At 53.4% G+C, this 23,668-nt stretch overlaps 6 protein-coding genes across 6 annotated transcripts; 3 read left to right on the top strand and 3 right to left on the bottom strand.

Annotated features, from left to right (window-relative positions):
• The first annotated feature begins 3,447 nt into the window (after positions 1 to 3,447).
• Positions 3,448 to 4,966, top strand: BDZ99DRAFT_415261 (Deoxyhypusine synthase). The gene is made up of 2 exons (XM_033716749.1): positions 3,448 to 3,858; positions 4,026 to 4,966. The coding sequence occupies exons 1-2, from the start codon at positions 3,637 to 3,639 to the stop codon at positions 4,875 to 4,877; spliced, it is 1,074 nt and encodes a 357-aa protein (XP_033577937.1). The 5' UTR covers positions 3,448 to 3,636; the 3' UTR covers positions 4,878 to 4,966.
• Positions 4,967 to 5,588: 622 nt separating this feature from the next.
• Positions 5,589 to 10,143, top strand: BDZ99DRAFT_292279 (uncharacterized protein). The gene is made up of 2 exons (XM_033714106.1): positions 5,589 to 6,467; positions 6,517 to 10,143. Exons 1-2 carry the CDS (start codon positions 5,675 to 5,677, stop codon positions 10,002 to 10,004), a joined length of 4,281 nt encoding a protein of 1,426 aa, XP_033577936.1. The 5' UTR covers positions 5,589 to 5,674; the 3' UTR covers positions 10,005 to 10,143.
• Positions 10,144 to 10,934: 791 nt separating this feature from the next.
• BDZ99DRAFT_487700 (alpha/beta-hydrolase) lies at positions 10,935 to 12,743 on the top strand (the record flags this gene model as incomplete). The annotated part of the gene is made up of 5 exons (XM_033722855.1): positions 10,935 to 11,156; positions 11,290 to 11,789; positions 11,863 to 12,091; positions 12,158 to 12,222; positions 12,278 to 12,743. The coding sequence occupies 5 exons, from the start codon at positions 10,935 to 10,937 to the stop codon at positions 12,741 to 12,743; spliced, it is 1,482 nt and encodes a 493-aa protein (XP_033577935.1).
• A 1,997-nt stretch (positions 12,744 to 14,740) lies between these two features.
• On the bottom strand, positions 14,741 to 16,104 carry BDZ99DRAFT_519638 (uncharacterized protein; the record flags this gene model as incomplete). The annotated part of the gene is made up of 3 exons (XM_033725434.1): positions 14,741 to 15,199; positions 15,257 to 15,643; positions 15,877 to 16,104. The coding sequence occupies 3 exons, from the start codon at positions 16,102 to 16,104 to the stop codon at positions 14,741 to 14,743; spliced, it is 1,074 nt and encodes a 357-aa protein (XP_033577934.1).
• A 1,085-nt stretch (positions 16,105 to 17,189) lies between these two features.
• Positions 17,190 to 18,123, bottom strand: BDZ99DRAFT_570250 (uncharacterized protein). Its single transcript, XM_033727970.1, has one exon. It carries the CDS (start codon positions 17,954 to 17,956, stop codon positions 17,351 to 17,353), a length of 606 nt encoding a protein of 201 aa, XP_033577933.1. The 5' UTR covers positions 17,957 to 18,123; the 3' UTR covers positions 17,190 to 17,350.
• A 53-nt stretch (positions 18,124 to 18,176) lies between these two features.
• On the bottom strand, positions 18,177 to 23,305 carry BDZ99DRAFT_570249 (uncharacterized protein). Its single transcript, XM_033727968.1, has 5 exons — positions 21,369 to 23,305; positions 20,950 to 21,321; positions 19,638 to 20,888; positions 18,537 to 19,575; positions 18,177 to 18,451 (listed from the first exon to the last, which is right to left on the bottom strand). The coding sequence occupies exons 1-5, from the start codon at positions 23,189 to 23,191 to the stop codon at positions 18,344 to 18,346; spliced, it is 4,593 nt and encodes a 1,530-aa protein (XP_033577932.1). The 5' UTR covers positions 23,192 to 23,305; the 3' UTR covers positions 18,177 to 18,343.
• Between the last annotated feature and the right edge of the window lie 363 nt (positions 23,306 to 23,668).

Here is a 23,668-nt window from a genome sequence, read left to right as displayed (position 1 = left end):
TTTGGGCGAAGCTTTTTGGGGTCGTGGTCCTGGTGCGTTTTCCATTTGTCTCTCCGTGTCGGCTTTGAATTGATCGGCCGGTGGTGGCTCCGGTTTTGACAATTCCCATGGCCGTGAATCAGAAGCTGACGTCGATCCATCCATTCGTGGAGCCTTCGGAACGTTCCCAGACATTCGGTCTCTTTCATCGCCAGCAAATTCACGTTTTGCGGGAACAATTGCAGGACGATTGTTGAAAGGTATAGTTCCTGGCCGGATCCATTGGTTTCGCGGAGGAACAAAGGCTGGACGATCAGGTGTGCCAAAGATTGGTGGCCTGGCTCCTATTACTTGACTTCTGTCTGCTCGGGGACCGGTTGGTATGTTTGCACCCACGCTTTTCGGGGAGGTGTTCATCGATGCTGGCCCGCGAGGTCCGACAGGAAGAGCATTCGGAGAAGCATCCCTTGGTGGGAATGGAGCCTGGGATGTCCTTGCGTAAGGTTGTGATGGGGATGCATTCGGTCTTAAACTTCCTTGCGGTCCTGTCGGAGGTGCTCGCATTTGCGGTGTAACACCTATAGCAGGTGAAGCAGCTTGTGTCAGCAAAGAAGACTTCAGCTCGACACTTTCTGCCGGGGTGGTGGGAGGATTTATGGTACCAGCAGGAATCCTAGACGGAGTATCAAGTCGCGATTGGTCGACATTGGGTGGTCGAGTATCTTTGTTGTCAATTACGGGCCTGTCAGGTACCCGCTGTGCTTTGGGACCGGTGGGAGGGGTTGCTGTTAGACCCAAAGGGACGGGAGGAGGAGCTTTGGATATGGTTGAGGAGGCCGACGGTATAGGTACCGCAGGAGTAGAGGCCGCTGGTGGTACGGATGGAGTAGGCTTAGAGCTGAGTACTGATTGTGGAGGTTTATCGAGATTCGGATTTCGCCAGACGTTTGATGCTTGCGCAGGGTATGCTGGCGGTCGCGCTGAAACAGAACCAAAAGCCGGAACCTGAGGAGCTGGCGATGCTGCTCGTGGACCATAACGGTCTCGAGAAGCTTCAGCACGCCCAGCGAGAAAATCAGGTTTGTCAGGTTCTCTTCGCGTCTCTTTGGGGCCAAGCGTGTCTGTGGCAATCGATGATCTCCTAGAGTACAAGTCGTCCCGAGGAGGATCAGGTCGATCGATGGCAGACCTATGAGCAGATGTTCCAGAATACGGCGGAGCAAATGATGGTCCTGTTGACGTGCTTCCAGAAGGAGCATGCCTCGACTCTGTAGCTGGCGGTATGTGGCGCGGTTCTACATTTCTCGAATCCGTTGTGCTCGCTGGCCCTTTGTAACTGTCGTAGGGCCGCAGCCGTGGCTCCTCGTTGCGGTCATATCTCCGATCGTCCCGTCTATCGATATCCCGGTCATCTCGAAGAGGTTCTCGTTCCCTGCGTAGCGGGGGTCCGCGTGATCTACTCCGGGGACGGAACTGGTCGCGCTGGTCTCTGTCGTCAAATGGAGGTCGGCCTCGCCCACGAGAATCCCAATCTGGACCACCTCTTCCACGCCCTCGGAATCCAACTCCTCGGTAAAACTGAGAACCGAGAGACGGGTCAGAGAAGTTGGACCCTGCTGAAAGAGGACCATCGCGAGAGTTTCGTCGAGCGCGACCAATGTCGACCTGCGTGGGGCCATGGTAGTCCCTCGAATCTCTGATTGGCGAACGGGGTCGTGGAGAGGGTCGTCGATCTCTGAACTCACGATCACGATCAGCGGCGCGCCAGCGGCTGAGGGGTTCTGACAACGGCGGCGCGTCTCTTAGCTCGCGAGTGAAGCCCCGTCCACCAGGTCCACGAGGTCCAGAAGGCACGCCAGGACCAGAGCCCACGCCGGGCCCGCGTGGCGGGTCGAGAGACTTGGGGCCACGGGGAACATCGCGTGAGGGAGGGAAGCCGGCGCCAGAATCAGCTGGTCTGCCACCAGATTCGCTTATCCGCGGTGTGTAGCTGTTGCCATATGGAGGGGCTGCAGATGGCCGGCGGTCGCCGTAGCGGGGAGGGGTCCTGTCTCGGGGCGGGTACCGGTTGTCAGGGTATCGTGAAGTCATAGCAACAATCGGGGGTCGGCGGGGTTATGAATGACACGGTCGAGACCCACATGGGCAACGGCAGCCGCAGAGCGGAGTGCAGTCCGTGACGGGAGGGTTGGCCTAGGTTTCTTTGATGTTTCGTTTCTAATGGCAGTCTCCACTTATTGGCTGCTTTGAGACGGCAATGCAGATATGGCGCAGGTGTGAGGCGACGTGCGCTTCGCAGAAGATTCCAAGTCCCAATCGGTACCTGCGCGAACCCAGCAGCGGATGTGGTGCTGTCAGTGAAGAGGGCGGGCTCGTGTGTTGATGGCGATCCCAGGTTGGGAGTTGAAGATCGCGTGGCTCGTGCTTGCCGCCAAGGGAGATGGCGCTAGGGCCGGGGACGGCCTAGCCGGTAGCGCGTTTTTGTGGAGCCTCACCAGGGCCGAGTCTGCGATTCACGATGCGGACGAGCTGACAATCCACGCACCGCAAACAACAACCACCGGCGCGCTGGCGGTCCACGGAGCGAACGGCGGCGAGTGCCTGGTGAGAGGTGCGGCTGGCGGCGGTACTGGAGTCGAGCGATCCCGGAGGCGCAGACAGGCTGCAGCGGCAGTTCGATTCAATGCTAATTCGATCCCGGTTGACGTGGCGCGGGACGGGGAGGGCCACGTGACAGACCCGTTGCAGATGAGCGGAGGCACAGGAGCGAAGATGGAGGTCGGGAGAGGAGCGTGCTGCGGGCGCCCGTCGATGCCGTCGTCGTCGTCGTTCGTGGCAGAGGAAGGGAGAGGAGACGAGAACGGGGAGCGTCATGCCCTGGCGGCAGCTGTGGCCTGCGCAAGGCCCAGCCTACGCCGTTGCTGGAATTCCCGGGCTTGGGGGGCGTGCAAGACGAGCCCTGCCGATGCACGCGGTTAGCCTGGGCTTGACCCGCATGCTGTTCCCCTTCGGTGCGTGACAGAAGGCCGTTGATTCGCTGCCTTTTCGAGATGGGCTGCCGGGCGCGCAGGGGATGGCGTCGAAGGCTCCATGCACGAAGCACCGCCCACACACGGCCCACCTGCCGCTGAAACGTTGCGCCTGTGTCAGGTTTGCCCAGCGCAGCCGCCATCGTGTGCCGCTCGGGACGGAGCGACGTCGGGTGCCAGCAGTCGTGCGTCGGGAGGGGCGTTGTGAGCTGCGACGGGATGGAATAATGGTGGAGCGATGGAGCGATGCAGCGGGCGACGTTGTCATTGTGGCCCATCAGTCACGCATGGCGGTCATGGTCCCAGGCACACCAACGTTGCAAGGTCGATCGGCCCTCCACGCTGGACCCATCCGCTGAGGTGGCGCTTTGATCGCTGGCCGGCCCGACTATCGCAAATCCGACTCGAGGCAGAAGTTTCCTCGCAGATTCGAGGCACCCAGCCAGCGCAGTCTTCATGACTCTGCCAGACTGCACGTCCATTCGCGTTCGGTGACCTAGCCGCCGCGGACATCTTTCAAGAACATCCAAGGGCTTGGTGCGCGACTCTCAAGCGTCCAGTCTCGCGCAGAGGGGTGCCTGGACACCTTCCCTTATCCTCCGAACACCCACCTCATTAAGGCTGCATCATGTCAGACTCACACAACGGTCCGATAGCTCCGTCTGGCGCCACGGATGCCGTTCTGAAGCGTTCGGACCCTGTGCCTGATGGCGCGCGTCAGGTTGAGGGCATTGACTTCGACAAATATGGCGATCGGCCTATCACCGTCGAGGAGCTGGTGTCGGGCATGTCCAGCATGGGGTTCCAGGCAACGTCCGTGGGCGAGGCCGTGCGGATCATAAACGACATGGTGAGCCATTTCTTGCAGCTGGAGGGGGTGTGGCTGAGCGATCGAACGTGTCGGTGTGTGCGACCAACCTTGAAAAACAGGGTAGTCGAACACTCGGAGAGCTGTGCAATGGCACCGAGCTTCGAATTGATCTAGACGTTATGATATTTGGTGCTGACGGTATATAGCGAGCTTGGCGCGACCCTGAGACGGCCGACAAGACTACCATCTTCCTGGGCTATACCTCCAATCTAATATCATCCGGCCTAAGGGAAACTCTCCGCTACCTCGTACAGCACAAGCACGTCTCCGCCGTTGTGACGACGGCCGGCGGTGTCGAGGAAGACTTTATCAAATGCCTTGCCCCCACCTACCTAGGCTCCTTCTCTACCCCAGGCGCGGGCTTGCGTGAGAAAGGGATGAACCGCATTGGCAACCTCGTCGTTCCGAACAGTAACTATTGCGCGTTTGAAGACTGGGTGGTTCCAATTCTCGACAAGATGCTGGAAGAGCAGGAAGCAAGCAAGAAGACTGACGAACCCATCCATTGGACACCCAGCAAAGTGACCCATCGCCTAGGAAAAGAAATCAACGACAAGCGCTCCGTGTACTACTGGGCGTGGAAGAACGACATCCCAGTGTTCTGTCCTGCACTAACTGACGGCAGCTTGGGCGATATGCTATACTTCCACACCTTCAAGTCCTCGCCGGAGCAACTGCGGATAGACATTGTCGAGGATATTCGCAAGATCAACACTATTGCGGTTCGTGCGAAGCGGGCGGGCATGGTGATTCTAGGAGGTGGAATTGTGAAGCATCACATTGCGAATGCGTGCCTGATGCGGAACGGGGCGGAGAGTGCCGTGTACATCAACACGGCGCAGGAGTTTGATGGGAGTGATGCGGGGGCGAGGCCGGATGAGGCTGTCAGTTGGGGGAAGATCCGAGCGGATGGGGATAGTGTGAAGGTCTATGCGGAGGCGACTGTGGTGTTTCCGATGATCGTGGCAGCAACGTTTGCGAAACCGACTGCAAAATAATGGATGGAATCGAAATAATACATGCATGACTAAACGAGACCCTTCTCTTAGAAAAATAGACATAGAAGCTGAGAAAGGCTTATGATTACTATCTTTTGCACCCACACATGAAAACTGGCTGGTTGCCTGGCGGCGGCGACATCGAATGTCAGTCTCCACACCGGCTGAAGGGCATCGATCCCAGGATTGGAGTAGCTTGTGAAAGCCAGCTTCAGGACCCCTCAAAGCTGCCTGGATCCGCCCCTCGATCAATCCAAAGGGCGGCGGAGTCGTCTTCGCAGCTGCTGAAGAGCCCGGTATTGGACCCACTCAAGCTCCAGTTTCAATCCGGTGCGGGCCTAGCACGGCGCGGCTGGTGTGGGGATGCCCGTTAGCGACACGGGTGCCTTGGACAAGTCGCCAGAATGAGGCTGGACGACGACGAGACGTGAGAGGCCGGCGTTAGGCCACCGCACAGCACAACGCTTCATAACCGCGCCACGCTGCCCTTGGCTGCAGGCCAAAAAGTCTGCTGAGACTCGAGTCCTCCCTCTCGTCGTCGTCGTTGCTTGACGGCTCCTCGTTCTGCTCCACCACGAGGCTCCCATTATCCAAGCTCAGCCAGCCGCATTCAAGCTCGCGATAAGCCGTGCCTTCCCGCCAGCAGCTGCAGCCTCACGCTCGGCCACCTCACCGACATAGCCATCCCAACATATACCCGCTGGCACCTTTGCGCTCAACCCTTTGTTTGTTTATTTCATCCCATCTACTGACTCATCCCGCGAATATACCTTGTCTGCCCTTGTCTCCACCTCGCCATGAGCGTCACCACCAGCTCCCCCAACGTCGAACCGCCTCCGCTTCTCTTCGGCCAGCGCTCCCCTTCGCCGCCTTCCTTCTCCTCGCCGCCCCAATCACCAAATCACATACACCACTCCCAAACACCTCTTGCGTCTCCGCCCCCACAACCAGCCGACGACGTGGACATGAGTGCTTCAACCACACTACCGCCTCTCGAGGGCCAAAACCACGACCGGGACATCCCAATGGAAGTGGATGGAGATGCTCTGCCGAACGGTACTGCGGGAGAGGGAACACAACCGGGAGCTTCAATACCGACAAACGGGGTGCCCGAGGCGGCCACTGCTGATGACGACGCTATGGACACAACGCCGGATGGCACACAAGAGGAACAGCTTCCCAATGGCTCAACTGATGCCCCGGGGGCTCTTGAGCCTCCGGTCGCTGCTCCGACACAAAATGGCGTTGATCAAGACGATCCAACATCCCAAGAACGACACTCTACCCCACCCGTTGTGAACGAAAACCTAGTACGACTAAATTCAAATGGCAGCTCGGTAGCATCCGCAGTTGACCCTCCCCCACCACCAGAAGGCACCGTGGCCCCGGTTGAGCCTCCGCCTCCCATTGCGGATCCAAATGCCGAACAGCCCCCACCTCCACCTGCTGAACCTCCCACCGATGTCGCTGACTCGTCTGATGATGATGATGGTGCTCAGCCCTGGCATCCGATCATTGAAGATACATCAGTGCCAGATGAAGGTGAGCTGAAGGAGATTGAGGAGGGTGGGGAGGTTAGCGCTTTAGATCGTAAGTTTGACTCTTCGCTGTTGAAGGATTATACTAATGCATTCTGTAGACGAGCATTGGGAAGAGAAGACGTTCCTGCCCCTCGAGGAGACTGAGTACGTTGCTGGTCAAACTGGCCGCATCGATTGGGTTGTAGACAACTATAACGGTACTAAGGAAACCCCGAACCGGGATCTTGTCATGAAGTCACAAATAGTGACAGTTGGAGGATACGATTGGCAAATAAAGTTCTATCCCAAGGGCAATGACTCGGATTACCTGAGTATATATGTCGAGTGCGTTAGCGTAGCAAAGGAGGAGGAGAAAGAGAAGACTCGAACTGACGAGACCGCGGACAAGCCCGATGAAGCAAGTTCAGATGAGGTGAAAGCTCCATCTGATGACGAGATGGCCACAGACGATGTTCCGGAGCCTGCTCCGCTAGCGTCTCAGCATGCGCCTCAGCATGCGCCTCTCCCTCTGCTCGTAGAGAAGCCCCCTCCAAAACGTCCGAGCGTCGCTGCCCAAGTTTCAGTCGTCCTATACAACCCGACCGAACCACGAGTAAATTATGTCCGAACTTGCCTACATCGATTTTGCACTGGCTCGCCAGATTGGGGATGGACTCGGTATCATGGACCGTACTACGAGATCCAACACAGGCAGCGTGGCCAGCGCCAAGCCTTACTTCGCGATGATAAGCTTGCCTTTACTAGCTACATCCGAGTAATTGACGACGAAACCGCGTGTCTCTGGGAACATCACAGCCGAGATAATCCATGGGACAGCTTTGCCATGACCGGCCTTCAAGGACTAAGTCTAGGCGAGACTCAAATCACTCCAGGTGGCAACCTTATCTCTGCAATCGCGTCGTGGATGCTTTTCAAGCCCTTCCGTCAATTTTTGTATCAATTCAAAGTACCAGACTCCCTCAAGGAGCCTTTCGTGCGGCCAAAGCTTCTGATTGCGGCATTCCAAAAAGTACTGTATCTGCTGCGGACACAGGTCAAGCCGGGCGCTGGACCCGTTGGGCTGGAGGACATCATCGATGCTCTCGAGTGGTATGGCATTCAGGACGGTTTCGACAAGATGGATGTCATTGAAGTCTGGGAGACACTGCGGCTTAAGATGGAGGACGAGCTGCAAGATACCCCGTACGCATCCGTCTTCGACGAGCTATTCGGCAAGAAGAAAGACTATGTTACTGGGATCCCAAGCTACAGGGCCCCAGTGCAAAGTGCCTCTACAATGCAAGAAGCAATTGCCAATTCCACCGACTTGCTGCATCCTGGTCAGTCTCTACCACAGCTGCTGACTGTAGAGCTTGACCGACAAGCTTTCGACAAGAATTCGCGGACGTGGCTCAAATTGGTCAACAAGATCACTCTGGACGACAATATTACCGTTCGGGGCGTGAGCTACACACTTTATGGAATGGTGGTACACAAGGAGAACCTCCAATCCTACCTTTACCACCCCATCATCCGACCAGAAGGGCCGAATAGCAAATGGTACAGCTATACGGACAGCAAAGATGAGAACCGGGTACTTTGTCTGACAAAACGACAAGCAGTAGACGCACACGAGGGCAAAGCCGGCTCGGGGATGAACGGAGGGAAGGACCCAGTAGCATACATTGCCATGTATGTACGGAATGACGTAGCAGACCTCGCATTTGACAGCAGCGGCCAAGACGAGGCCTGGGACGTGCCAGCATGGCTTTTAGATGAAGTCAAGAAGGCTGAAGCGACCACAGCTCCTCCGCCGCCAGCGCCATTCGGTGGCTTACCAGCGCCACCAGCGGCACCCAAGACTGATGCAGAGAAAGAAGTCGAGGAGAGAGAAAAGGAGGCACAAGCCACAACTCATGAATTTCACGTTATTGATTCGAGGGCATTCATGGAGCATGAGGGGCCGGGAACGATTGACGCGTACGATCCAAAGTGGACTCCCGGAAATTCGAAACTTGTCTACACAGTACAGCTCAAGTCCACCGACGGGTGTAAGGAGGTGCGGGATAAGCTTGCGGCGGTAGTCCAAGACATCAAGGATCCCCGGCAGATCAAATTCTGGTTCTCGGACGCTCTACGGGGATCAGTCTACCGACCGCATTTGATGGGTACTGGAAAGATCGAGTACTCCAGCGGTAGCAACGATCACTTCGATGAAAAGGCAGAGGCGTGGTCGCTGAAGGACATCGAAGACAGCTGGTCTTACTATCGTATCTGGATTCACGTCCTTGACTTTGAGAGTCTGCCTGAGCTACCAGTCGAGGAGCCGCCAAAAGAACCAGAGCCCACTCAACCACCCCCAGAAGCCTCCGCTCAACCTGAAGCCCCGTCCCAACCAAGTGTTGAAGAGATTCCACCACCGACTGATGAGAGTGTCGCCCCGCCTGAGCCTCCTGCGGCACCCGTGCCAGAGGCCATTCCCGAGTCGGAGGATACGCCTATGAGCGAGCCTGATGAGCCCGAACCAGCGGCAGAAGAATCGCCCGTCGCCCCGGTAGTCGAAGAAACACACCCGGACGAGGCCATGGAAATTGAGGCTGCTATCCATGCCTCTCTGACAGAAGCAACTGCCACGGAGCCGCCCGCGGTGGAAGTCGTAATCCCTATTCCGCCTCCGCCAACAGACACCGAAATGGGCGGAACCGACGCACTCCCACCGCCTCCCCCACCGGCTCAGTTTACACAACCACCACCGCCTCCACCCCCAGCACCCGATGAAATTTACTTTTTCCTCAAGTTTTTTGACGCCGAGGCCCAAACCCTCACACCCCGGGGCTCGCACATCGCCGTCAAATCTGCCCGCGTGGACCAAACAATTCTCTCGCTCCTCTCCCTTCCCCCCGACACCTCCCTCGAGCTCCACGAAGAACAAGAACTAACAACGACCCACCCCCTCCGCCTCCGCCGCTCATTCTCTCAAAACGACCTCCACAACACCGCCATCATCATCGCCACAGTCCCCCTCACCGAAGAGCAGCGCGCTGCCCTCGCCACCCGCGCCGCCTTCGCAGAGCCCCAGGCCTACCTCGTCCACCGCGCTCTAGTCCGCAACTTCCCGCACAAAGCAACCGGCCACTTCACGTTGAACTACTTCTCGGCGCAAATGTACAAAGGCGATCTCGTCAACGGCCATAAGCACGGCCATGGCACGCGCATCTACCACACCGGTGCCGTCTACAGCGGCTCCTTCCGCCTCGGGCTGCGCCACGGCCACGGGCTGTTCACGTACCAGAATGGCGACACCTACGACGGAGAATGGGTCGCGGGGCAGCAGCACGGCACGGGCACGTTTGTCGAGGCGAGTAGCGGCAACACGTATGTTGGTGGGTGGAAGAACGATAAGCGGTTTGGGGAGGGGGTGACGCATTGGAAAGTCGCGCAGGAGACGGAGCGGCTGTGTCGCATCTGCTGGGAGGATGCGGCCGAGGCGGCGTTTTATGATTGCGGGCACGTGGTTGCTTGTTTGAGCTGTGCGAGGCGGGTGGATAATTGTCCGGTCTGTAGGCGGAGGGTGCTGGCGGCGATGAAGTTGTTTTATGTGAGTTGAGGCTGAGGGGTAGGATTGAGAGAGGGTTGATTACGATTGCGGAAGTGCAAATTGGAGTATACGATCTTTTCTTTTTGTTTGGTAAAGTTGGTGCAGAGTTTCGGGGCTTTTTTGAGCATGGGATTTGGGAGCTGGATGGGTGCATATGGGAGCAAAGCAAGCGAGTGTCGTATGTAGAACGATGACTTTCCCCTTTCGAACGGGTATTATTTTCGATGGTGGAGTTTATAGCAAAGTGGAGCAGATAGCTTGGTGGTGTTTTTACTCTAACTGGATTACTACTGAGTTTTATTGCTACCTTCAGACGTGATGAGAGGCGATAAACTACAAAGGTATCTTGCTTGAATACCAAAGCCGTTAGCACGAGGTGGGTTTAAAGCCCGCCTTTCGGCATAGTTATGACTAGGGATTATACTCGTCACGTGACCTGTCCTCACTGTCATCCCATCTTCTCCAGGAGAGGAAGGTCTTGGCCACATAGACCCTGGTCGAGCAGAAAAGTGTTGAAACCTGAAGTCGCACGCGCGCCCTAAGGCTAAAAGGCGGCACGAATCGGAACGCGGCTTGTGCAAGAAGAAGAGGGGCCGAGGTTTGGCCGTTGGGTTCAGAGACAAGACGCGTCGTCTTTGGGATACAGAATATCGATTGCGAATCTGTAAATAAACCATGTTTTAATGTTGCCTAGATTTTAAGGCGTTTAGGAGCACGAATTCAAAGCATCACTAGCACTTAGTATTTAGTCTTCGAGGTTCCGTCGTGACTAAGCTACACACCACTTGCGTCATCGACGACTTCGCCGTCTTATCCGATTTAGAACACCCCTGCCATCGATCTTGCTGCATCCCATCCATCATAGACCCTCTCGTGCCTTTCCAACTCCAACAACCTCCTTCCCCATTCCATACTTTCCATGACCCACGTTCTTGAAGCATGATCCGTCCCTTTGGCCGCCGGTCCTGGAGAAATGTCTCTGTGGTGCTAATCTTCAGCGCCATCGTTTCTCTTTTTGTCATCAAAATGTTGCCGCTCTGTAACCCGCTGCCGTCGTACTCCGGCCCGCATCAGGTCGGAATTATCGATGTAGAAGCGGATTGCGAGACGCGGGTACTGCATCCCGCGGTGTTGAAGGACGGGGGGGAGATAGCGTTGAAGGTTCGTCGCGAATTCATCTCTTATATCTCATCATCTTTTCATTAAAACTACACGTGATGTCCTTCACATTTCGCAGCATAAACTCCAATGCTTTTCTTAGATGAACGAATCCTTGCTCACTAAGTACCCGTAGCTCGAATCCGTCTTCTTCACCCTCTTCTACCCCGCGACACCAAACCCCGGGCATGTCCACTGGCCGCCAAAACACTACTGGGTCCCCCGCCCCCTCTCCCTCGTCGCCTCCGGCTACGCCCGCCTCGCGCACATTTCCTCCTCCATCCTTCACCGCGTTTTCACCTTCGGGTTGTGGCTCTTTGCCGGCGCAACCACGATTCCCGCACATGCGGATGCCCCCATTCTGTCCCGCCTCGAGCACGAGCTCGGGGGGTTGAAAGATGGGAGCGTGGTGACGAGCCCGTTACTCAAAGAAAGCGCCGGGCTGCCGGTGATTGTGTTCTCGCACGGCATGGCGGGGATGCGGACGAGCTACTCGCATTACTGTGGGGAGTTGGCGAGTCGTGGGTATGTGGTGGCGGCTATTGAGCATCGAGATGGGAGTGGGCCGGGGAGTGTGGTGATGACGGCGGATGGGAAGGAGAGGGATATTCTGCATATTAATATGGATGATATAGTGTATATTGGCCCTTCTCGTTGTCACGTTCAAGTCGTTCTTTTTGCGGTTGGTCGCTAATGTTATAATTTGTAGGTCCGATCCACCCATAACAGCCGACGGCTTTAAAGCCGCTCAACTTGCGTTTCGGGAAGCGGAGGTGGAAGAGACGATTCGGGTGCTCCGGGCGATTGATGATGGGGAGGGAGAGCGAGTGCTCAGAGAAAACCCGAGGCGTGAGGGATGGAGTTTTGCGGAGTGGCAGGGTAGGTTGGATGTGGAAAGTGTGACGATTGTGGGACATTCGTATGGTGCTACGCTTGCTGTAAGTCTTCTTCTCAGCAGTCATCACTTGACGTCCGTGGACAACTTTCTGATCTTGGAAACGTAGCTCCAAACCCTCCGCGATGCGCCCTCGAAGAGTTTACCAGTCCGGTCAGCGATCATGTTCGACCCGTAAGTTGTTACATCCCTACCTACCGTCCCTCATACTAACGCCAACTGCCACCAGTGGAAAAGAATCCGGCCCCCTAAACTCCGACATCACCGTCCCCACCCTAATCATCAACTCCGGCTCGTGGACCTCCTCCCCGGCCTCCTTCTACGGCCGACCGCACTTTGCCGTTGTCAAGGCCGTCGCGCAGTCCGTCCTCGACCGTGGCGTGCACGCCTGGTTCCTAACCCTGCTGCACACCGCCCACTCCTCCATTACCGACGCGCCAATCCTGCAGCCCCTCATTTTCCGTCTCGTGACGGGAACACGACTAAACGAGCGGCTGGCGCTGGATGCGTACGTGAACGCGAGTCATGATTTCTTGAGGTTTGTGAGGGATGGGAGAAGGAGGGGGGTGTTGGCGAGTGGAGTTACGAGTGAGGATGGGCCCTTGGGGAAGGCTGAGGATGCGGAGAGTGATTTGAGTGGGTTGTGGGAGGTGCATGTTGCGCCGGAGCCGGAGTCGGAGGGAGAGGAGATGTGAAAGTGGGGAAGAGGTAGGGAAGAGGGGCGTTTTAGATGTAATATATATGTTTTTTTGTATGTGACAGGTTGGATGGTGATATGCTGGTGGTGTGAGGTTTGTGGGGATGGCTGAGGGGGTGGAGGGGACTGTGATGGGACTGTGTCCTCTCAATTGATGTGGTCGCCGTCAGATCGGGGAGTATTTGTGCTATCTGACCGCTATGTCGGCGTGTCATAGACCACGACGTGGCTACGCTGCGTCTATCAACCCAGCTCTCACGCAGTCAATCTCGTAACAACTTCTAACGCATCTTCGCACAGTCTGGAGGAAAGCACGCAAAGCCCGCTGAGGTCCCACTTTGCGCCGTTGAAGTGCAAGTTCTTACGGATTGAACCGCGTGAAAATATTTGAGCTAGACGCGGGGTGTGGCATTTTGTAGTTGCTTCCCAGCACCCATTGTCTCTTCGAAGTGCAAATAGTTACGGAATTGACCGCGTAAGAGAGAAATTTGTTAGACGTCGGGTATACGCAAAGTGGCACGTCTCGCAGAGGTCTCCTGGCACCTGTTGTTCGCTTTAGTTACAAAGATCGACAGATTTGACCGCGTGAAGGAGTTTTTATTAGACACGGTGTGTACGTAGCCCACACCACGTCCCCCAGACCCCCTAGACGCCCGCAGAGTACCCCACGCCATCTTTGCGTGCTTGATACATCGTCACATGCAAGTGAACAAGATGCTGACGTCACATATGCGATTTCCCGATCCAGTATCGTCTGAAGTCCGCGCAGAAAAGTGTGGAGGGCAGAGCAAGAAAAACATGTTTCCAAATGCGGGTTAGCGTGAAAATGAATTTATGTTCGAGCACTGCTATTGGCCAAACGCTTCTTTAGCGTCGTCACCAGCTCGCTTGCTGTCATAGGAGGTACTATCACACGGAGTTCTTGATTTGGGATTGTGTCTCGAGAAAGCAGTCTGGCATATGCCACAACGGCCAAGGCGGACCAGCCATTCTATGTTCAATACCCTGTGCACAAGAATCTGGGGGAAAAGCTGCTGGGCGACAAGAAGATTGACGACAAGCTCTTGGAGTCGGCCTTGTCGGCGAACGACGAGGTCAACAACTCACGACACACATCGTCCGATCCCCCATTCGGCAAGCTCAACAAGGACGCCGCGGTACTTTTCGAGGTGGACGAGAAGGGGAAGTTCCGGCGAATTGGATTAGAGCCGTGTCATCCGGCCACGAATTATCTTTAATTTGAATAACAACGCGTTTGTGAGTCCGTATAATAAGCTGGCGCAGTAGGCTCGTGGGTTAGAGGAGAAGGGAGTTTTAGGGGTAAGAATGGCGCCGCGACTAAAGCTTTAGGTTGAATTAATGCTGATGATTTGACGGATCATGCAGACAGTAAAGGCAGATTCTCACACGCTCAACTTCTCCATCCCGGAGACGCTAACACCGCTGAGAGGGTAGGGTGCCTTGAAAGACAAGATCGTGCTTGGGGAACTTCAACCAAGCTGCCTCGCCTCTTCGGATCTAGTCAAGTACCTGAATGCGAGGGGATTCAGCATGTGGTTCTTGTTGGTCTCACAACGATGGGAGCACGGTGAGTCCACACCACATTTTCTGTAATTAGTTTTCTCTGTCGTCTTTCACGACTTGTGGCAGCCTTGGCTAGACGTGTTGTCAAGGCAGGGCCGAGTTATCCTCTACTTCTAATTGACAGGGAACACTCCGGCCTATTGCAGTATAATAGTTTCTAAATTCGGTGTCCATTATGCCATATATCTCCTCCTCCTCTCAGAGTTTCATCCTTGTAGAGGTGACTCAGGTGAATAGGCGTATCATCCCCAGTTATAACCATCCCAGCACGGGTCCAAATGTTTCCTCGAGCGAGACAATGGCTTGATGCAGAGCGTTCTTCTGCCGCTGAATCTCAGCATCCCTCGCATTGACCCTGCGTCCTATCTTACTAATAGTGGCTTCCAGGGCTTTTTCAGCCTCCTTTTGTGGTCAAATCTCCACGTTCTTGCTCCCAAGCTCACGTCGAAGCTCGCCAATGGTGGTATCCTTGGTTTCGATAGCCTGCTCTTGCTTCTGCGACACGGCCCCCTGCATCCTCAATTGCTCTTGGAGATCCTCGACGGCGTGAGACTGGTCCCTGGTCTCATTGTGTAGCTTGAACACTGTCTGGCGGTGTTGCCGAAGCCTCCGCCGGGCTACTCGTCTCTGTTTTATCAAATGGACATGTTCGCCCATTAGCTTGACATTATCGCGGATTTGATAGTGGTACAAAAGCGTGATGCGCTCCTTTGCACCATCACGCCTGTCAACCTGCTCTCGCCATTCCTCTTCCCTCCTCGCGTTTGCCACTTCGAGGCTCTTAATCTCGGCCCTCAAATCCGCGTCTGCTTCCACAATCTTACCCAACTTCAGCTCTTCCGTGTCCAAGTCTTTCTTTCTTTCTATCTTCTAGCTTCACGACCTGTATCATTAGATTGGATGTTGTGGCAATGGTGATGTACGGACTGCGATAGACAGCTCGGCGAGAGCCCGTTCTAGCACTTCCACCTCCACAGTGGTGGCGGCTGCAGAGCTGTCAAGTGCGTCCAACCCTTTGGAGCCAACCACGTGTGAAATGTCGCTGCCCATTTGCTCACAAATCTTGCGTAGTTCCGTGGCCGTGTCCGACATTTTGATCCGCTCTTCGACTGCTCTTGCTTTTCCCTCCAGCGCTTCGACGTACTGGAGATGGCCGGACGTGCTGAAGAGATAGAATCCCCGATTCAAGTCGATTAGTTCGTAGTAGGGGCTCATCTTCCCATTAAACGCGCAGTCTGGCCCTCCTGGGTTGATGACATCCTGTTCCGCCGGCTTTGCTTGCAAGAGCCCACCGCTTCGGAAGAGCAAACGTGACTGTTCCATAGTCATACAAATAAATCATACGGAGCCGGGGGGGGCGCTTGGTTGTTGACGAGTGCGATGCCGAGTGCTTAAGGAGACGATGGGGTGAGAGGGGTAAGAGATGAAGAAAAGTAAAAGTGGTTTGATGAAGAGAGATTTTCGGGGTTTGTAGATATGTACGCTCGAGGTGGAAAGGTCTCATCAATCATAATCTACACTGATGTTTTATCTAATATATATCTTACCTTTCGATGAGGATCCGACAGTTCCGACATAGTGGCAATTTCATGGGCAAATACCGTTGGTCTATATGTCTTCAATGCCCACACACAGTCCCTAGGATAGCGCTGAGCACTAATCATAGCAAAATAATGCAGGAGCCTTCCCACAACCGCATCTTCCTGTGAGCGATAGGAGACGTCGACATCGGTCGGTTCGTTGGCGATAAGGCCATGCGTGCTGAAGAGGCCCATGCCGAACCAATGGAGTGACGGCGAACTTTCGATGTTTGGCCGGGGGATAACGGGGAGAGTGTGGTGCACGATTAGTGGCACTCTGATGAATTACTCTTCGCTGCTCAGCTTGCTGGATGATCGTGGCTTCGACGATCTAGGACCGAGAGAAATTTAGTACATTTTGGATCTCGGCGAGGTAGGATGTCTGGATATCTTGCGGGAAGCGGGCCAAGATTTGCATTTGGACGTTTGAGAGGAGGAGTACGGTGTGCGCGAGGGAAACGGGGACGTAGAACGGGAGTGGGTGGACATTTTGGGGGAAAGGTTGTTGAGGGGATATGGATCTCGATAGGGATGAATGTAGGCTTTCTACAAGGCGATAAGGTTGGGTGCGCAAATGGTGAGTGGTGAAGTGCGTTTGGTAGACCCGGAGTTGTGTTACCAGGTTTGCTTGATTGTGAGTATCGTTCCTTTCTTTGCTCAAAAGGCATCCAATATATCATGTTCGCAAGCACTGATTTTCAGCCGACGAATCGGATATGCCAGCTGACAGACGGCTATGGCCTTCATGGCCTCGCAAAAGCTTTGACGTGTAGATCCTTATGAAGATCTATACAAACTATAGGCTCGGTACAAACTCCGGGTCTACATCGTCGATTCGTGTAGATCTATACACCTTCCTATGTATGAAGTACGTATATACAGGGTCAGCTTCCGTACGGCTCCGAACTACGTAGCTACTCCAACGTCACGTTACTCTACAAGTTATCACGTATATAAACTCACGTATTCACTTCAATATAAACTCATGTTCAATTCAATCTACTTGACAACTTCTGGTGATTCCGCCAGCAATCACCAGCCGGAGACCACGTCAAGTCCGAATTAGTAACAGACACATAATTAACTAAGCCACAAATCACTGCATATGCAGCTGTCGGTTTACTTTTACCAGCCTCGAACCAGTCTCCGGTATTTTCTACTCGTTAAAGTAACTTCATGAATTTGGCTTCCAAAAGCTAGACGCAGAGGTCCCGTCCGCAAAGAACAAAGGAGATATAGATCACGAGCTCCAGATGCACAGTCTTACTTGGGAAAATTTGATCGATTACAACACCACATTGTTTCGAGTCCCTACATTAGAGCACATTGTACAATTCCATATCTAGTACTCAGAAAAATACTCCTAGAGAAACGCCTCGACCCCAAAACCACAACCATTTCCCAACCTCGCAATCTCAAACTCGATATTCTAGGTCCGTACCTACCCTTCCTGGTCTTGAGGCTTTGCAACACCTTGGCACACGCACCAAACCTCGATGCAAGCGCGTCGAGGGCACTCGGCATGGTTAAACCCTACAAATTGGCAAGTCCCCTTGAGATCGACATCGCGAATCTGTGTGCGTCGCCCGTGCTTGATGTCGTCCAACAATTGAAGATACATTTCACGCACAGCTGGGCTGAGGCAGCCCGCCAGCTTCACATTATCGAAGTGTGCCAGAGTACGCCGGCCCATCCACAACACGGTACCGACGACCTCCCGCCAGCAATCGAGCTTCAGATCCCAGTCCGAGCCATAGTCCCACCGTCGATTGTAGTACGGACGGTGAGGCAATCGAACTTCCAACTCAAGACCCCGCGAAAGTTTGCGGGGAGCTGAGCCACCGATTCGAATGCGGTCTGACTCTTTGCCTGTTGTTGCCCGCTCGAAGAAGTTCAGCATCATCCTCGGACTGCCGTGGATGACGACCTTGCGGATCGCTGAAAGATTGTGCTGGGAAACGCTGCTCACGAAACGCTCGAGTTCTGCAACATTGCCGGAGTAAGGATAATGTCCGTCCTGGAAACGGAATTCAAGTTCGTTCCACATAATGGAGCTAACTTCCTCGTTGACTTTCTTGCTGGTCAGCAGTAGTCCCGCCAGACTTCCCGATCCATTCAGCACTTGTAGGTACTTAGTATCCGTCGGACTCGAGGATTTCTGATTCTGACTTCACAAAAGTACCGTCCGGGCCATATTCGTGGCGCAGGAGACCTGGTGAGCCGCATTGATAATAAGTTGTGGACCATCTGGCAGCTGGTGAAAAGTGATGAGAACTCTGGTATATTGCTATGTAGGAGGGTGGGTATATATAGGCGTAGAGGAGCCAGCTCAGCTGAGAGAAGGAACCCTGTTGAGCTGGAAGGTGACGCATGCAAGCTGAGGAATGTCGCTAGGGATGCGCTAGTACAGTAGCGTGTGGACGGCTGCCAAAACTCAAGACGCCGTCGGGTTAGGCTGGATGCTGCGGAAGGCGGTCTTATTAATGTTGGGGAGGTCGAGGATGTTGCTGTTGCCGTTGGCTACGACGCCGCCGTAGACGCCCTGGGAGGTAGTTGGTGAGTAAGAGAGGGGGAGGAATGAGAGGAGGTGGAAAAGACGAACAGTGATGTTGCAGTGCCCATCATACATCGATTAATCTTTCCGTCTCTCCCACAAGCTCGCGGCGTTCCTCTCTTATCTTTCTGGCTAGAGGAGGCTCTTTTGTAGGATTTATCATCTCAAATCCTTGAATCGCCTTCTCAGCAATATCTAGACATTCCTTCTTCCTCCCCTGTAATTTGTAGCACACAAACAGTTCATACATGGCTTCTAGCACCAAGATCTGATTACCTGGAGAAAGCTCAATCACATCAGGCAAATTGCGTTCCGTCTCTTCTAGATTTCCCTGCCGTCTACAAACCATAGCCAACTCGTACTGTCCTCTAAGAGTGACTTGATGGCGCCGTCCTAGAGTTCTATCCATGACTGCGATACTACTTCTTAGGAGCATTTCGGCACCATTCAGGTCGCCCAGCGCACGCTTGGTACGGCCTTTGATGGCCATGGCCAAGAGCGTATACGGATGTTCATTTCCCAATCTCTTCTCTCTTTCTTCACACACCTCATTTATCAGCTCCAATGCGTGATCCAGATCTTTCTCGAGGTAGGTAGCTATGACCGCAAGCCTCTCCTTCGCAATCAATGTTTTGAGATGAGTAGGGCCCAGAAGCTCTTCCATGCCCTTCAGAGCTTCGGAATTGTATTTTTGCGCAGCAATAAAATCGGCGCGAGAACGCATGACCGTCATGCCTAAGTTGCTGATTGCAGTTAAAGTATCTTCATGTTTCCGTCCGTATAGCTTTTCGAACCCAGATATAACGTCCTTCTGGAGCCTGACTGCTTCGCTGTATTCAAACTGTTCAGACAGCGTCTCTGCTAAAGCTTCTTTCACAACTAGGACTTCGTGGTGATCCACCTTGGATCTCCTTTTACAGGCGTCGAGGACTTGAAGCTGAAGTTTTTCCGCTTCATCGGTACGGCCCAGCTCGCGCAATGTCTTTGCATGAGCAAGTATAATCCGACGGGTGCTCACATGCTCAATCCCCAACACCGATAGCAAGAAGTCCTGTACTTGGACCTGGAGTTCTTCGGCCTCGGACCAGCGTCCGAAGTCGACGTAGGCAATACTAAATTTGACGTACATGATAGCAAGACTGCGGGTCAATGACCGGGTGACGGTAGAATTAACCAAGGCCGCCGAGGTAAAGCTACCATCTTCTTCTTGTTTATCTGACTGTTGATTGACCGTTGGCATTTCAAGACGTGGTCTATATGGGGGAAAATGGCTGCCCGGTACGCCTCTTCACTTGAGGAGTCGCCCAGGGGCAGTGGTGGGAGGAGAAGCGAGTAGGATAATGTTGTTGCGGCTGCTTCTGACCACAATGCCTGTTTTCCGAGGTTCATCCAATGTCTTTCCCTGGCCCATGCGTGAACAAGTGGATGCATGGAATAGCTCTCATCATCTTTGGAGTCATTGCGGACAATCAAGGACATCTGGACCAGCGATTTCAACGCCGCTCGGAGACGATCCTCATATTGCAGCCAATCCTGATCAAATTGAACGGCGTTGCGAGCATCACGGATAGCGGCAGGTAATACCGAAGGGCCACGGTCTTCTCGTAGGATTCGAAGAAGCTGGACTGGAAACCTTCGAAAAGAACTCGACCAGCTCTCTTTTCCATTATGGATTACCCTCGATCTTTCCTTCTCCCTCTCTCGCACTTCGTGTTCCTGTTCCAGTTTCCGATTTTTGACGGATCTCGCAAGGATGTCGAACTGGATATTTTCGTGGTGGAAAAAAGCGAAAATGTTGAATAGCTGAACTGCATCTCTCGCTTCCTCAGTGTCCCTGGCTTTGATTTTGAGAGCGGAGTAGATAATTTCGAAGCTTGCGTAGACGTCACCATCGACGGTTCGATCAAGCTCAGCCCTTCTTCCTTGAGTTCTGTGAAAGCTTCTCGCATTGTACGCAAGATAGTCCTTCAAAGAAGACAAACCGGTCGAAACTGCCGTTCCAGCTTGAGTCATGGCAAGAGCATGGTAGCCCAGAGCCTCTGTAATTTCCAGTGCAGTCGTTCTCAAGTTTTCATCCCATGGTTCGGGTAGGTCAGCAGCTCTCAGTAGCAGGACGGTCGCATCATCTGCATCCAGGCCTTGGAATGCGAAGAATCGGCAACCAACATTGCCATATCTCTTATATTCGGGGTTTCTCGTTGTCACAAGAACGTGGCCTCGGCTACCCTTTGGGAAAAAATCTTCTAGCCGAGTCTGCGGACCGTCCACATCATCGATTATAAGCAGCCACTGTCGCTCCAGATTTGATAGCCAATGCGTAACTGCATTCATAGTAGGCTCAACTCCTGCGATCTTGGCAATTTCGGCGTAGGTTGTTGTTGCTCTTTTCGGAGAACTCATGTCGATCCAAAATACTCCCCAGTATCTGTTGAGTGAAACATGTTAGCAAAGGCTTTTAGACAAACCCGCAAAGTAGCGAAGCTCACCGATCGCGATTCTCTGTAGCTAATTTGATGCAGAATTGCGTTTTACCAGATCCGCCAATCCCGTAAACAACAAATCGTTTCTGGTGGTTTGCAATCTCACCGGATTCTGGAGTTTCCAGAAAGTAATTCTTTAATCTCTCTAAATGATCCTTTTGTCCTGTGAATATCGAGCTTATTGGTCGAGGTATACCAGAGTACGTGTGCAACTTAGGACTCGTGAGGAAGTCAGCCTTATCATCTTGAGTATGACTCTCTCCAGATTGCCTAGCGACGTATTGCAAAGTGGAAAGCTGTGACCGGGCTTTTTGAATTGCTCGCGGGATTTGGATGAACGATTGAAAAGGGTTCCCATTAGAGCCTTGGGAATCCGGACTGCATCAATTAGCATGTAGCAAAGAAGGAGAAGAAAGCGAGCTTACAACTTTGTAGAGTCTAAAGCATGATGGAGACTCCTATAATATGTCGAAAGACTGTTGCGACATTGCTTGAGGTAAGTCTCCCCCCACAATGCCTTCCTCGCCTTCATAAGCCAATCCGAAGTTCCCGTATCATCTTGGTCTGCCTCGCCATATGTCTCTTCAGCTAACAATCTTAGCTTTTCCATGTCTCTGCGACAGTTTCTCAAACTTCCCTCAATCTGGACCCATAATAGATCTGGCGAAAATGGCTCCGACGACGATATCTCCTTTCGGAATACAATTCGGACTGCTTTATTAACAGCATCAAGCATTTCAAACACTTGAATAGATAGCTCTATATCCTCGTGTACTGGTGCGGAAGCCCCGTTGATGTCTTTCAAGTACTTGACAAGCTCAGCACAGATATAAGCGACATCGACTGTCAAGGAGATGATAGAAAACGGGTCTGTGCTCCTCTGGGATGCCGTTTCGGCGGTATTGTCTTCATCGTGTCTGCACCGTATCTTTACTTCAACGATGCCGGATTTCTCAGTAGAGGGCTCTAGTCTGACTTCAACCACATTTGACTTATCCGGCATAGCTTTGGAAACTACATCCCACTCGCTGTAGCGTACTTCGTCCCATATGTCTTGCAGTTGCTGGCGGCTGTGTTGTTCGATCATGCACCAAGACCTTGATGCTTTTCCGTCATAACCTAGAACAATATTGAAATTTGAGGTTTGCGACTCCGTACCGTCTGCTCTAGCCTCGAAATGGCAGGCCACATGCCAATTCGCCCACGAATGTGGGTCCACCCAATACCAGGTCGTTTTCGGAGGTTTAGGAGGTGCCAGTAGCCTCAACGGATCCGTTATGTCCGCAACGCATCCATGGCTCTTTATAAGACTGTGCGATTCCGGTGTCTGAACGATACGGAATTCCTGCGGCCGCCGCACATCTGTAGCCGTATAAGCTACACTCGGTTCAATGATGTCTTTCCGAATGTAAATTTCGCGTCTCGCCTCTGACACTTCATTTTCCAAGCTCAATGGGATCTCTAGTATCTCTCGATCTACCCTTGCAAACTGGTCCCCGCCGGACGCGAGCTGTTTAAGCGTAACACCAACAGCAAACCGATGCCCATCTTTGATCTTGTGACAGTCGAGGTACGCTGTCCAGTTTTCGGAAGATCCTGGGATGGCAGCCAATGGTACTGTGATCCTGAGTCCTTTGTTTGTCATAGAGAAAGGATCGCTGATATCCCAGCGCCGGAAAGAGAGTACATCTTCGGAAGACCGAAAGTACACCGGATCTTCAGCTAGGAGTCCTACTAGCTTGCTCGCTTCAAGGGTGTTGAGTCTTTCAACTGGCACAGTCCAAGCGAATAAAGTGTGGTCATCAGAATTCTTCATAATTTCCTCCTGAAGCCTTATGAAAGCGTTCTTGCCACCTTCGCCATACAAGAGCGGCATATTGACGTTGAAGAGTCCAAGAAGACAGTACGCCATATCCTCTGGTCTTGTAGTTTCTCTTCTCGATGCCCAGGACATCCTCTGCGCAACGCTATACTTGCCTAGCTCTTCTTGGGAACCCCGAAGCGCCGGCTCGTGGATGCCAGTAGCAACAGAAATGTCGTAGCTTAACTCTTCTCTGGTTCCCAGCTTGCACCAATCGGATCCGTACAGTATCATGTGTTTGGGAGCCAATAGCTCTTGTAAGGTCCAACCCCTGCAGAACCATTTACTTCCCTGTATTGATTCATGGCTGTCTTCTTCTGAAGTGGTCCTAGAAACGTCTGCTAGATAGGCGTAGCACCTGCTCGCATTTGCGTACCATTTGTACATAGAGTTGATGGCTTCGGATAGCTCAGCACTGCTGCTTTTGTCGATGCAGCAAGTGTCGACCCATATCCACTGGATGCCGTCTTTAGTCGCTTGCTCACAGCAGCGCTCAATCTTCTTCCAGCCTACTTTTCTTGAGCGTACAAGGTTAACATTCTCCAGGATTGCAGGTCTTGAAAGGTAACATCCTCATCCTCCCATCTGTGCGAAAGTATAGCATGCTCTGGTAGGTTGGCAAATTCTCGCAATTCCCACGTTTCTGAATGTAGAAGCCTCATTTCCGGCACAGCCTTATAGATTGCGCACTATCAGCCTTTGCATGCTTCCAAACTCTTTCGAGTGAATTGAGATGATGACTTGGGATCGTTGGAGGAACAGTTCCTCAGAAGTTGACACAAAAAGCGCGTGGGTGGAGGTTGAGTTGATTCACTGAAGTTCAGAGACGTGCAAGGATACCTAAGGCGGCTTCCCCGCCCCCAA

This window comes from Mytilinidion resinicola, assembly GCF_010093595.1.
Source record: "Mytilinidion resinicola strain CBS 304.34 unplaced genomic scaffold BDZ99scaffold_8, whole genome shotgun sequence".
In the NCBI taxonomy this organism is placed as follows: domain Eukaryota; kingdom Fungi; phylum Ascomycota; class Dothideomycetes; order Mytilinidiales; family Mytilinidiaceae; genus Mytilinidion; species Mytilinidion resinicola.
Note: the sequence above shows the minus strand (reverse complement) of the source record. Positions and strands in the feature narration are given on the sequence as shown.